Here is a 14548-nt window from a genome sequence, read left to right as displayed (position 1 = left end):
AGAGACCAGGCCCATGGCCCCCGCACTCCCCACCCCGCGTCGTCGGGAGCCGTCGGGGCTGCCCGACTCGGTCGCCAGGGGGGCGGGCGTCCCGGCCGGCTCGGCCAGCGCGCGGGCGGAGAGGTACCGGGGTCTGGCGAGCGCGCGATTTCCAAACGCTCGGGGCCTCAGCGGGAGCTGCGCACGGCCCGGGCGTCTCCGCCCCCGGCCACTAGGTGAAGGCGCTTCGAGAGCCGCGAGGCGCTGCCCCGAAGGACGTGCCTGCTTCTGCCTCAAGCGCGGGAGACCCACTGTCGGGGTCCCCGCATCGCCCCCTCCCTCGTCCCGCCCCCCGCCCCGGCCGCCGACGGAGCGGAGGAGCGGGCCCCGGAGCCGGGCGGCGGAGCCCGGCGGCTGCGCACAGCTGGGGGCCCTGAGGCCGGAAGGCGCCGAGCCCCCTCAGCTGCGGGCCGGTGGGCGTGGTGAGGCGGCACGGGTTTCGTTTTCTCGGGCCCCGGGGCGCTTTCGCTTTCGCTTCCAGCTGGCGTCTGCACCCCGCGGGAGCCGCCCGCCCAGCCCGCGTCGGCCGCCGCCGGCGTCCGCTCAGCCGCACTCCGACGGGCAGCACGCCCCCGCCGCCGCGGCCATGGCCCAGGCCGCCGTCCTCGGCGAGGTGACCCAGGTGCTGTGCGCGGCCGGGGGCGCCTTGGAGCTGGAGGAGCTGCGGCGCCGCTTGCGGGAGGGCGTCGGCGCCGACGCGCTGGAGCAGCTGCTGCGGGAGCGCGGCCGCTTCGCGGTGGCGACGCGGGCGGGCGCGGGCGGCGTGCTGCCCGCCAAGCGCGTCGTGCTGGCCGTCTCGGCGCTGCGCCTGTGCCGCGCGCACCAGAGCCCCAAGGCGGGCTGCGTGGGGCTGTGCGCGCAGCTGCACCTCTGCAAGTTCTTGGTCTACGGGGCCTGCAAGTTCATGAGGGCCGGGTAAGCGCCGCTCCGGGAGCCCGACGAGGGGCCCCCCCTTAAAGTGTGGGGACAACAGGAGGGGGCCGTTCCCCGGCCTCTCCGCCTTAGTTCTCGTCCGCGAACGTTTATTGAGCACCTACTGAATACCGGGCGCTGTGTGAGGGACTCGGGGTTTACGGTGTCCCCCCCCCCCCCCGCAGCCGCAGAGAGTGACTTGGAGTGCGGTAGCCGGTGGGACACCCGGGGTGTGGCGGGGGTGGGGGGGGCTCTCCAGAGGAGAGGCGGCCGCGGCTGGCTTCTGGCGCTCCCCGAGGCCCCGCTCTGCGAGCGGAGTCTGAGGGCCACACAGCCGGGGCTCTCTCCGCCCGGCAGCCGAGGCATCTTCAAACCTGTCTCCACTCTTGCTCACCTGCTTCCAAGCTGGCAGTGGCTTCTGTAGCATTTGGAAGAAAATGCGTGCTCCTGTTCAGAAGCTAGTCCATTTATGTAGAAGAATTGGCTCCTTTTTTCTTGACTTTTTTCCCCTCTCTCTCCTCCCTCCCTTTCTTTTCTTTCTTTCTTTTTTTTTTTTTTCCTGGCTTAACACAGTAGATGTTGTTTCTTGCTCACATCAGGTCCACTAGTCAGCATGAGGTCGGGGTCTTGATCCATGCAGTCCTTCAGGGACCCAGGTTGGCGGACCTAGACTCAGCCTCCTCAAGCGTGGCTCTTACGGCCATTCTGGTTATCAGGTTACAGGGAGCAGGTGGAGATGGGCGGTGGAGGGTTGGTGGGAGGTTTTTATATGGCCGGGTCTGGACGTGGTAGGTATCTTTCCACACATCCCCTGGACCACGAGATGTCTCATGACCCCCCTCATGCCTAGATGCAAGGAGGTGAGAGTGGGAAATGTGCCCCCCCCCCCCCCCCCGGGAGGCAGCTGCTCAGAAATAGCTTGATTAGAATATTCCAAGGCCCAGCTAAGACCTTAAGAGGGAGGGATGTGTTTGTGAGAAATTTGAGAGACGGGAAGTTGGTGTGAGTGTGGTGACAGGATGGGAGAGAGGTGATGGCTGTTTTCTTACTGTTGACTGAGAGATGACTCATACTTCTTTTTTTTCCCTTATTACCGACTGAAGGATGATTCTTCCTTTTCTTTCTTATTGGCTGAGAGAGCAGGAGAAGTGTGCCCAGGGACAGCTAGCCAAGTCTGAAGCCTGGGAGCACGGTCAGGGTCCCAGGTGCTGGTTTGGGAGTTATTGATTGGTGTATGCCAACGCTGCAGCCCCAGGAGCAGGCCAGATCTGAGGTGGAGGCTGAGGGTGGAACCTCAGGGCAACTGGGCCCTCAGGAACTGGTGGAGAAGTGTCCCCTCAGGGGAGAATGAGGAGCAGCATCTGGAGAAGAATGTGGACATGATAAGTGATGGATAGATGGATTGAATGATGGGGATAACTGATGGATCTTGTTAATGTCGGTGTTTGGTAAAACAAAGACAGAAGCCCTGTTCTCCAGCCAGTTCCCAAAATTTGGAGTTGGATTGTGTTTGTCTTGGAAATCTGGAAGTCTGATACCTACTGGCCTAGATGATTCTGAGCTTTCTTTTTCATTCTTCTCGGTTCCATTTTCCTTCTGGTTCACCTAGGATGGTTTCTTGAACCTTCCTTCCCTGACTGCTTTTGGGTCACATAAGGGAGAGTGGGTGTGGTTGGCTGCCATTTCGATGCTTTCTCTATTACTCTGCTTGTCTTTCTGAACCACAGCGTCAGCTATTTCAGAAACAGATCATGGCTCCTGTTTTTGCTCATTGGTGACAGCTGGGAAGGGTCCCAGGTCCCTGACTTCTGTCCTGTGCTTAGGGGCAGTGAGCATGGTGGTTAAGAGCACAATCCCAAGACCAGCCTACCTTGTTTCAATCCTGGCTCTGTTCCTTACTAGCTCCATGATCTTGGGCAAGCGACTTTATATCCAAGCCTCAGTTCCCTCATCTGCAAAATGAGGATAATATCTAACTCACCTCATGGGCTTGTTGAGGACTGAATGACTTATAAAACCTTCAGGTAATCCCTCGTTTGTGATAAATGCTCAACAAGTTTTAGCAGCTGTTGTCACCATCCTCGTCATCGTAATCTTGGTGGCAGCAAGTTTGCCTAGAATGTTTTTCTTTTCTTTCCTTGCTTGGTTCCTCAACCTAAATATTTGGCCCAGGCTTGACACCTTCCAGGCACTGTCCCTTGATTGCTTCTCCACTTCTCTCAGGCTCAGGAGGGGCACCTCCTGTCTGCACTGATATATTCTGAGCACGGCTGACCTTGCACTTGCCCAGCCATCTTAGAATCCTCTCCGTATCTGTCACTTCCGCTAGAGTAGAAAAGGGGAAGAGTCCACATGACTCCACGGTTGTTGGGCTGTGCCGTGGAAGAGGGAAGTTGTCTTTTACTGAGATGGGGGAGCCTACGGAAGGTGCTGGCTTGGGGGAGTCAATCAGGGGTTCGGCTTTCTTTTGAAATGCTTATAATAAGCATGACCTTTGAGGTTTGGCCGTGTCTGAGTAAAGCAAATGATATTTGCCTAACTCGTCCGCGTCCTGGTGACCTGGGTGATCATTTGAAGACTTTGGATCATCAGGGCGTGTGCCAGGGCCTGACTCACGGTGAATGTTCAACAGGGGCTTGTTAATGGAAAGAACAGAGGAGGGAAGCAGAGAAGAGGGCTGGGCCTCAAGGCACCAGTGGGTGTACACATACCTTTAACCATAGGTGTCCACGCGCATTTATTCAGCCATTGTTTAAGTGTCTGCTAAGTGCCCACTGACTGGCATGCTGTGACTGCTTGGGGAATGGCCCTGTCATTCTTACCAGACACTGATAAGAGGTGCTGTCCTGGTCCCTAGAACTTGCAAGGTACTATCTCTTCCTTTGTAAATAAGCATTATGGTTTTTTCATTGTATAAACATGCTGATTTTTCTCTGGTGCTGCTATGCAATGTCAAGAACTGTTCCTGAAAAATTATCTTAAAGACTGATTTTACGAGTTGTATGAGTTTGTTCAGGCAGCCATAGCAAAGTACCCCAGACTGGGGGCTTAAATAGAAACTTCTCACAATTCTCAAGGCTGGAGGTCTAAGATCAAGGCAGGATTGATTTCTTTCTGAGGCCTCTCTCCTTGGCTTGCAGATGGTATCTTCTTCCTGTGTCCTTACATGTGTGAACCTGTGTTTTTATTTCATCTTCTTAGAAAAACTTCAGTCAGATTGGATTAGGTCCTCTACCCCAGCAACCTCTTTCTAACTTGATATTTTTAACTTTTTTTTTTTTAACTTTTTAAAAGATTTTATTTATGTGTGAGAGAGTGTACAAGCAGGGGGGAAGGGCAGAGGGAAGGGAGAGGCAGACTCCCCGCTGAGCAGGGAGCTTGACTTGGGGCTCGATCCCAGGACCCTGAGACAATGACCTAAGCCGAAGGCAGACACTTAGCCAACTGAGCCACCCAGGCACCCCATTGATTACCTCTTTATAATCTATCTCCAAATACAGTCACTGGGGGGTTAGAACTCCAGCATAAGAATTTTGGGGAGGCGCAGCTGAACTGTGATACCAGCTCTGCTTCTTTGCAGGAAGAACTGTAGAAACAGTCACAGCTTGACGACAGATCACAACCTGAGTGTGCTGAGAACTCACGGTGTTGACCACCTCAGCTACAGTGAGCTTTGCCAGCTTTTGTTTCAGAATGACCCCTGGCTTTTGCCAGAGGTGAGTTCCAGGAGGGGGTGTGTATGTGTGTAAGTGATGGGGGAGAAGCCAGAAGGTTGGAAGATAGGAAATATTATGGCAGAAGAGAAGCCAAGGACCCCATAGTGACCACTGGGATCTGCTTGGAGGAGACCTGGATTGCATTCGTGGCTCTGCTGATTTTTATACCTGTGACCTTGGGCCAAACTTGGCCCGTCTAGAAGCCGCCTTTCCTTCTATTGCATTTGGGCTGGCACCTCCTTTGCCGGGCTTCTTTGAGGTTGGGGGAGTCTGTTTGGCCGGTGGCTGCAGCAAGGTGTTCCTTGCATAGGGATGAGGGGATGAGAGACTCCAGCCGGCTCGTCCCCATCTAGCAGGACTTGGAACCACGTATTATTGCCAGACCCAGGGGGTCTGTCTGTGAGGAAACTTTTAAGAGATGCTGACAGGCAGATGATGCTCTCTCTACTAAGTCAGTTGCACCTAGGGAATTTGGAACTTTTGTTGATGTGGATTCTCATAATGCATTTCAGATGTTACCCAAATCTTGCTGCAATGACTATGTACTAGTTTGGGTCCTCTGAGAAGCAGACACCAAGATGGGATCAAAGTGCAAGAGATGGAGTGGAGAGGGAGCAGAAGGTGGGGAGCCTCTGGGCAGTGATGTGGCAGGATTGGGGAAAGGAAGAGGCCTGGGTAGGAAGAGACCCTGACTGTAGCACAATTCAGGAGAGCTTCTGCCTGGCCAGCGGGAAGTTCTGAGCTAAAGTAGCTCATCGTTGCCTGGCAGCAGCCTATGGGAGCATGGTCTCTGTGTGAATAAGGTGGTGGCTCCCAAGGGCAGCAGCAGATCTGAGTGGTGTGTCCTGTGGACAGCACAGGTTTGTGGGATGCTCTGGCACTGTTTCTGGGGTAAGGCTACAGAGATTAGATTGACCTGTTTTAATGAAAATGCTTCCATATTATTCAATTAAAACCACCCATTTGAGAAAGGCGCTACATGGCTTAGTGATGGGCACATAATAGGTATTAACTTTTTCCTTTTGCCTTTTGAAAATTAGTATTGATTTAATTCAGCTAAACTTTATTGACTATCCACTATGGGTTAGGCACTGGTGAAAAGGAGAGCAAAGACCCTGTGCTGCCCTTCCAGGAGGCACATTTACTGGGTGAGACAGACAAGTCAGCATGTGATTGCAAGGTGCTGTTGTAGATGCTGCAGTAGAAGTCAGCACTCTGGTCCCTGGGGCACAGTTGGGGCGCCTGGGAGTGCGTCCTGGGTAGATGGTGCATGCTCTGAAGGCTGAAGGATGCATGAAGGATGAAGGTCTGGGAAGAAGGGGGCACAGAGAGGATGGAACTGGCATGGTCAGGGGACAGCATGTAGGTCAGCACAACTTGGATTTAGGATGGGAGAGGGAAGGAGGAGAAATGGGTGAATGGAGACTCATCCATGCAGCCTTCAGTATCATGGGAAGGAGTTGGGTTTGGGGGTTGTGTTTGGAGAGTGGGCATTAATGTTTTGGAGAGATCATCTTGTCAGTATGAAAAATGAATCAGAAAGTGACCAGTCTGGAGTGTGTAGCCTCTTGTGTACTTGGGTGTGCAGGTTGCTTCAGAACACAGTGCCAGCAACTGGGAGTTGTGACCATAAATTCGGACCCAGTGCAGCTTTCCTGCCAGGCCTTCTGCTCTCAGGCTAGTCACCTTATCAGATGAGCAGTCAGGGGCTACCACCATGAATGGAGCACCTGCTATGTTCCAGGACATTTGTATTAGCCACTTTGTGTATTTCCCATTTAATCCTCATGATAGCCTAGTGATGTAGGTGGCATTATTCCCATTTTAGGGATTCAAAAGCTGTAACTCAGAGCTAGTGAACGGCCTGCCTAAGGTCAGGCATCTTGTAAGTGGCAAAATCAATGTTAGGGCCTTTTCCCTTGGGGCTTCCATCCCCAGAGTAGAGTTCCTACTGATTTAAGTCTGGGTTCTGCAGCCCTCTGCTTCATTTCTACCTCTTGTTTAGTGTAATGCCTGTGAATTGCATAGTAGGCCCTTGGTGGTCTCTGGCCTGTTCTCATCTCCAGGAATTTGGAATGTAGAGAAGGAGCAGTTGGTTCAAGTTCAAGTTCCAGCTTTACCAACAACCCAATTCAACAGACGTTGTACATGCCAAATGTAGATAGCTGTGTGACCTAGGGCAAGCTGGTGAACTTCTCTGAGTTTCCGTTTGCTCCTGAGAAATGCAAGGACTGTATTTGGCCTTCTCTAAGATGCTTTAAATACTCAGAGCCTCTTTGACCCTGAATTTCAGAAAAAGGAAGATGGTGAGATGAGGCCTGGCTTAGAGAGTGTTGGTGAGTCAATGGGGGAAGGTTGTAGGTGGAGTATGAGGGTTGTTAGCATGCTGCTATATGAGTTACATTGAAATGTCTCCTATGAAGGGAGCAGCTCTGATCAGTTGGAAGTTCTTTGGATTTTCCCAGTGGAAGGGCTTATTCTGTACATTCTGCTGTCTACCCAGTTCCCATTTTATCCAAGGGCATACATTAGCAGCTGTCCATCTAGAGTGGGGGATGTTCTCATAGCTCTGTGGCTTGTGAGGAGGACAGAATCACAGCTTTGGCTAGGTCTTTAGAGGAACCTCTTGTGACTGTGCGCTGGTCAGGAGGGAGGGTGGTGTCCTGTGAGGCCTTCCTAAGCTGGTGTTTTTTCCTTTTCTGTCAACAGATCTGCCTTCATTATAACAAAGGAGATGGACCATACGGCTCTTGTTCCTTTCAAAAGCAGTGTATCAAACTCCATATTTGCCAGTATTTTTTACAGGGCGAATGCAAGTTTGGCACTAGCTGTAAGAGATCACATGATATCTCTAATGCTGAGAATCTGGAAAAACTGGAGAAGTTGGGCATGAGCTCAGATCTGGTGAGCAGGCTGCCTTCCATTTACAGAAATGCTCATGACATCAAGAATAAGAACTCCACCCCCAGCAGAGGGCACCCTCCTACCCCGGGCCCACAGGGGACTTCTGGTAAGGCTCTGGACTGGGACGCTTGGATTCCACATTAATGGAATGTGTGACCTCGGGCTAGTCTGTGCTGCTTTTAGTAAAGTGCAGTTGGTGATTTCTTCCCAGCTAGTGGGCATTATGAAGATGAGTTGAAATCATAGCCATGAACAAGCAAGATATTCTAGACAAATGCCAATTCATGTTGACTATGAATGAATTCCCGACAGGTCTGATCTGCAGTGAATGAAGCCTATTTTAATTTCAGCTCTCTTCTTGACATGAATAAAGGGAATTTTTTAGTCCCTGTAAATTTGCTTAGTTCACTACTCCTCTCCAGCATCTAGACAGTGCCTGGCCCACAATGGGCACTCAGGCATTTGTTGAATGATCAAGAGTCTAGATTTTTTTTTTTTTTTTTAAGGAATATCAGGTTTAGTGACAGGCAAATGGGGAAATTTTGAGCAGAGATTGCTTATTAAATAAGCATTTCTTTACCTATTATGTGGGAAATTAATAATGTAGTCCATTGGAGAAGTTATGACACATTGGGGTCCTTTGAATTTCACAGTATCAGCTGTTGGCTGGCCATTCTGGTTATCCATTCTTTCAGTTAACAAATTTGTGTGCTTGCCACGTGCTAGCCACTGGCCTGGGCCCTGGTTTTACATTGAAGACTAGGACACAGGGCTTCCCCCCGCCCCCTCACCCCCAGAATGTACAATCAAACCATTTGTTGGCTGTAGGATTTTAATAGACCTTTAATAGGGGTTATCTAGGATTTTTATTAGACCACTTCGTAAAATATCAGGTGAGTGCTAGGACTACCAGCAAACAAACTTAACACTCTAATCTTACCTGATTATTATATTTAAAAATTGTCCTTGCCATATGTGTTTTTTTCTTTACATTTTCTTCAGTTATTTTGGGTTAATTTCTTTCAATTGTGGGAAGCTAGAGGTAGACAGGTTTTGCTTTAAATATATCTTTAAGAGTGTCAATTGGATTATGGCCTTAGAAAGGGAGGGAAAGCTACCTGCCCTTGGGGAGCAAGGGAGGTGACCTCAAAGGCTCCAAAGGTGTGGGTTTTGAGTCCCACCCTGTGGGTGTCTTGAGGGGCCTATAAAAACAAAAAGGGAAATGAATAACAAAATAACAGGTGTTACTGAATACTGAAGGTTTACGAATGAGTTTTATGTGCTTGTATGGTGCGGGGCGCGGTGGTAAATGTAATTGTTAGGTAAAGTCTCATTAGAGCACTACTAGGAGAGAGAAACTTTGAAATCACCTCTGTGCCTGTTTTATATTAAAATTCTTATAATTAACGTAAAGTTACTTCAGGAGGTTTCATTTTAAGATTAGGAGCATAGCCAGAGCTGAGAAAAAAGGGTCCCTCCACGGCATCCTGGATTTGGAAAGCAGCCGTGTGGTGTTGGGCTCCCTGGCTCCTCCCTAAAAAGCAGAGGGTCCACTTACATGTCTGAGGGTAATTTCATCCTGAACATCATAGGATTTTGTAGGATTGCCTCGCCCACTGTTGTCTTCTGCAGAGAAATGAATTCTCTTTTCTCTCCTTTGTATCTTGAACTATGCTGACTCCACATCAGAAGCTTTGATGGATGCTGATACGTCTTTGTGATGTTTCTTTGTAGAAAGAAGAGATAGTTCAGGTTCTGTGTCCCCAAACACAGCTAACCAAGAGGAGAGTGATCAGATCTGCTTGTACCACATCCGAAAAAGTTGTAGCTTTCAAGGTAAGTCAGAGGAAGCCCCTTCATCGACTTGCAGGCGGGACAGCTGCTTCTCATTTCAAGGTCTTCTCCCCCGTCCTGAGAGGGTTAGGGCCTTCTTAATTGTGAGCTGGGGTGGCATTTCTGCCAAGCAATTTTGTTGGGGAGTTGAGGATGGTAAGAATTTAATTTCTGGAAATCAGACTATAGGTGAGTTTTTGGGAACATACCTGATTCATGCAGCAAAGTGTCAAGTGTTGTTGACCCTTGATTGCTTTGCATGAGGTCACAGACCTGCACAGATAGTGGGAACAGTCTAGTGGGAACAAATATGAGTGTCCCTCCTAAAGGGTAGTTGTAGACTTAGAAATGCCTCAGAAACCCAGAAAGCCCTCCCTGAGGAGGAGATGCCCCTGTGTGCTCTTGGGGAACAAGAACTTAAGTTAGGGGTTTCTCTCCATGGTCCCTCTTTTATCAGAAGTAGCAATTCTTGTGTGTACATGTGTATCTGTATTTTCACTAAACCTTTGTTTTCTTCTTCTTCTTGTCCTGGGCTTTGACTGAAGAAAGCTTCCTTCTCAAATTTGGTGACTCTTAAAAAAACAACCACCAAACTTCTTGTTTCGTTTTCAGTCTTTAAAAGCCACCCAAGCAATTCAGGACTACTTTCACTTTGTAAAAGAGTCCAATAATACAGAGTAAAGTCTGAAGCCCTCCTTCAGCCTTCCCCAAAGGTAAACACGTGCTGTGTGGTCATGGTGCTTGTTTTGCATATTTTTCAACAGATGGGTACATGTGATAGGTACTCCTTAACGTGCTTTCTTTACTTAACATTGTGTCTTGGGGATTTTTTTCCGCCTTAGTATGTGTAAGTCCACCTTATTTTTAAAAAGCAACTGTAGTATCCAGTTAGAGTGATATTCCACTGAGCATCTGAGTACGCATGTGTATTTCCATACCTCGATTCCTGGAAGCTGGAATGCTAGCTCAAGCATATATGTGTGTCATATATACATGTATGTTGTTTTTTTTTTTTAAAGAATTTATTTATTTGACAGAGAGAGAGAGATCACAAGTAGGCAGACAGGCAGGCAGAGGGAGAGGGAGAAGCAGGCTCCCTGCTGAGCATGGAGCCCGATGCAGGGCTCCATCCCAGGACGCTGGGATCATGACCTGAGCCGAAGGCAGACGCTTAACTGACTGAGCCACCCAGGTGACCCTACATGTATGTTTTTAAAATCAACATTATTGAGCTATAATTTACACACAATAAAATTTTATTTTTTTATTTTTATTTTATTTTTTTAAAAAGATTTTATTTATTTATTTGACAGAGAGAGACACAGCGAGAGAGGGAACACAAGCAGGGGGAGTGGGAGAGGGAGAAGCAGGCTTCCCACAGAGCAGGGAGCCCGATGCGGGGCTCAATCCCAGGACCCTGGGATCATGACCTGAGCCGAAGGCAGACGCTTAATGACTGAGCCACCCAGGTGCCCCCACACAGTAAAATTTTAAATATTTAAATTTTTTCAGTGTACACTGAGTTCTGATAATAACAATTTAGAGATTGGAACAGTTTCCTAATTCTAAAAGTGTCCCTTTGTCCCATTACAGTTAATCCTCACCCCCCAATTTCCTTACCCCATGCAGCCCCTGATGTACTTTTTGTCACTGTAGATTGGCCCTTTCTAGAATTTCATATAAATGGAATCATACAGCATGTATTCTTCTGTCTCTGTCTTCGCTCACTTAGCATGTTTGTGTGATTTGTCCACTCTGGGAAATAAGTAGTTTATTCTTTTTTATTGCCGAGTAGTATTCTGTTGCATGGATTGACTACGATTTGTTTATCCATTCATATGTTTGATGAACATTTGAGGGGTTTCAAGTTTTTGGCTTTTATAAATCTTTTATAAATATGTACAAGTTTTCATGTGGATCTCTGTTTTCACTTCTCTTGAGTGAAGGCCTAGATGTGGAATTACTGGAACATGTAAGTATGTGTTTTACTTTGTAAGAAACTGCCACTGTCTTCCAAAGTAGGTATACCTTCCCACCAGCAATGTAGGGGAGTTCGTTGCTCTGTGTTCTTGTTAACACTTGGTATTGTCACTCTTTTAAACTTTAGCGATTGTAATTAATGAGTAATGATATCTCATTGTGGTTTTAATTTACATTTCCCTGATGATAATGATATTTCATGTTTATTTTCATGTACTAACTGGCCATTTGTATGTCTTCTGTGAAGTATCTGGTTAAATTTTTTGCTAATTTTTTTTATATGACTGCTTGATTGAGGTATTAAGTATAATTCACATACCATGCAATTCACCCATTTAATGTTTTTTAGCATAGTTATGGAATTGTGCAGCTATCATAAAGTCAATATTAGGTCATCTCATGAGCCCAAAGAGGTGCTGTGCCCATTAACAGCCTCTGCATTCTCCCCGCCCCCCAGCTCCTGGCAACTACAGGTTTATATCCTCTCTCTATGGATTTGCTTGGGTGTTTCATGTAAATGGAATCCTACAATATGTGGTGTTTTGTGACTGTTTTGCCCATTTTCTAATTGGATTGTTTGATCTCTCATTACTGAGTTGTGAGGGTTTTGAGTATTGTTTATACAAGTCATTGTTAGAGGTATTGAAAATATATTCTCCCAGTCTGTGTCTTTCATGTTCATTTTCTTTATGGTGTCTTTTGAAGAATAAAAGTTACAATATCGATGACTATTTTAGTATCTTTTTTTTTTTTATAGTTTGTTTCTTGTGTCCTAAAAATCTTTGCCTGTTCCAAGCCCCCGAAAATGGCTCTATGTTGTTTTTTTTCTAGCAATTTTATAGGTTTCACTTTCATGTTTAGGTCTAGCTGTTGTTCTTGATCTGTTTACTCTAATTATTCCTTAGGTATTGATTCTTCTATGTGAGTTAGCTTCTCGTCTGTGTTATTTTTCCTCACGTGTTGGGTTACTCTTGGAGACATCCTTGGAGACATTCTTGAGAATCGTGGGGTCTGCTGGTGATGCGGATTCTGATCCAGGCTTAGTGGGGAAGAGACAGCATGTTTTGCTTGGTGGCGTGGGCTGCTGGCCTGTATCCTTGGAGTGGGGTGTGGGCTTTTTTTTTTTTAAAGATTTTATTTATTTATTTGAGAGAAAGAGAGAGAGACAGAGAAACAGCATGAGAGGGGAGAGGGTCATAGGGAGAAGCAAGCTCCCCGCTGAGCCGGGAGCCCGATGTGGGACTCGATCCCAGGACCCCGGGATCATGACCTGAGCCGAAGGCAGTCGCTTAACCAACTGAGCCACCCAGGCGCCCATGGGGTGTGGGCTTTGATGGCTTCTCTTTCTCTCCAGCACTTCTGTCCACACCCACATGTTCACTGGGGCAAAGAACAAGGTTGCTGGGCACAAGCAGGGTGCAGAGAGACTGCCTGCTCAAGTGGGTGGTCCCAGTTACTCTCATTGTGACTGGCCTGGGGTCTTTCTTGCTTTTTGTTACATATAACTCTGAGTTTGTTAAGGACACCCCCCCCCAATACTTCCCACTTCCATAGCAGCTCTCTTCTGCATATTTTACGTGTGTTTTTCTCTCTTTAACTCTGTCAGTTTGATTCTGTGTGCTTCATATTTTAGGAATTCTTCAATGATGCTGGTCTTTTGATGGCACTATTTATTGTTTTCCAGCATTTTTGGATTTGTTCTTCTCTCCAGCCTGTCCTTTCAAGTGATGTAGGAAGGAGGGGTATGTGGATGTGGTACTTTGTTTCCCAAATTAATTTGTTTTGTGCAACTCACCTTCCAGAAAGCCTAGACTCTAGAATGCCACAACAAAGCAGGGAATATGAAAAGGAGGGAGAAGAAGTTGAGAAAGGGGACAAGAGGACCAGGGAGAGAAGGGGCCTCATTAGCTGGGACTCTGCTCTCACCTGCCACCATGGCTGTGTTGGCCTGTATGGCACCCTCTTTTCTTGGGCACCTTCTGGCTTGTGAGTGATGTGGGCTCCACACTGAGCTCACAATAAGAACTGGAGGCCCCAGGACCCTGTGTCGTTCCCAAGGAAGTGTCAGCCTGGAGAGCAGTGGGTGATGTGCTTTCCCTGAAGGGGGCCTTCTTAAGGGGAGAGTCTTTCTTTAGGCTGTCCGGGACTCACCTGAGCCGGGGTCTATAGGTGCAGTTACTGAACACTGATTATTAACCCTGATCATTTTCTTAGTGCCCTTCAGGGAGGGAACAAGAAATCTTATTTGGTTATGACCTCTGGACCATGACTGTGGCCTTATCTATCCAGGTTGGGCCCTTCATCATCATCCTATTGTACATACCCCTGGTAGAGAGTCCAAGAGGTCTCCTGGCTTGGTGTAAGCCCTCCATGCGGTAACTCAGGACAAGTCAGGATGTCCTGAGTGGCCAGAGTGGCCGAACCCAGCCTTGGTGAACTTGGGAATTGCCTCGCTTAGGGTCTCTCTTATTCTCTGAGTCTTCTTGGCTGGGTGTTCTTGTCTGCCCTGCCTGCCTGGCCTCAGGCCTGGGCTTTGACAACCCCAGGCAGCCTGCTCACCTTCCTCCATGGTCCTCCCCAACCAAGGTAACTTTTGTAGAGTCTGTGGGGAAGAAGTGGCATTGAGAGTGCCTGAAAGGCTGCATACAATTTTATTATTATTTTATTTGTTTATTTATTTTTAAAGATTTATTTATTTTAGAGAGTGAGGTGCATGTGCAAAAGTGGGGGGAGGGGCAGAGGGAGAGAATCTTTCAAGCAGACTCCCCATTGAGCATGGAGCCCAAGTGGGCTCGATCCCATGACCTGAGATCATGACTTGAGCTGAAATCAAGAGTCAGACGCTTAAATGACTGAGCCACTCAGGTGCCCCTACATAGAATTTTAGAAAATTTTAATTTTTTTCAAGTGTCAAATTAGCCATGCTTCATTGTCATTATTTTGAAAGATGAATTAAAGATGCACAAAGGACAGCCAGTAAGAAATGTTTCCTTCATACCTCTTTTTTCTAGCACCCAGATCCCCTCCAGAAACAATCATTGTTAACCAGTTCCTTGACTATCCTTCCATAAAGATTTTATACATGCCCAAGTATGTATGTCCCGTCGGTTTCCTTCTCATATAAGTGCACTACGCACACTGTTTTTTACCTTTTTCCACTTAAC

At 48.0% G+C, this 14548-nt stretch overlaps 1 protein-coding gene across 1 annotated transcript in view; it reads left to right on the top strand.

Moving 5' to 3' along the window:
- The first annotated feature begins 610 nt into the window (after positions 1–610).
- Positions 611–14548, top strand: part of PARP12 (poly(ADP-ribose) polymerase family member 12) — a 37801-nt gene continuing 23863 nt past the window's right edge. The window contains exons 1-4 of the mRNA XM_036122776.2: positions 611–954; positions 4532–4667; positions 7377–7677; positions 9306–9407. Of these exons, the coding sequence (XP_035978669.1) occupies positions 626–954; positions 4532–4667; positions 7377–7677; positions 9306–9407 (868 nt within the window). The 5' untranslated portion in view covers positions 611–625. The remainder of the gene's footprint in view (positions 955–4531; positions 4668–7376; positions 7678–9305; positions 9408–14548) is intronic.

Source organism: Halichoerus grypus, chromosome 12 (assembly GCF_964656455.1).
Source record: "Halichoerus grypus chromosome 12, mHalGry1.hap1.1, whole genome shotgun sequence".
Lineage (NCBI taxonomy): Eukaryota > Metazoa > Chordata > Mammalia > Carnivora > Phocidae > Halichoerus > Halichoerus grypus.
The sequence above is the reverse complement of the archived record's forward strand: the minus strand, read 5'-3'. Positions and strand labels throughout refer to the sequence as shown.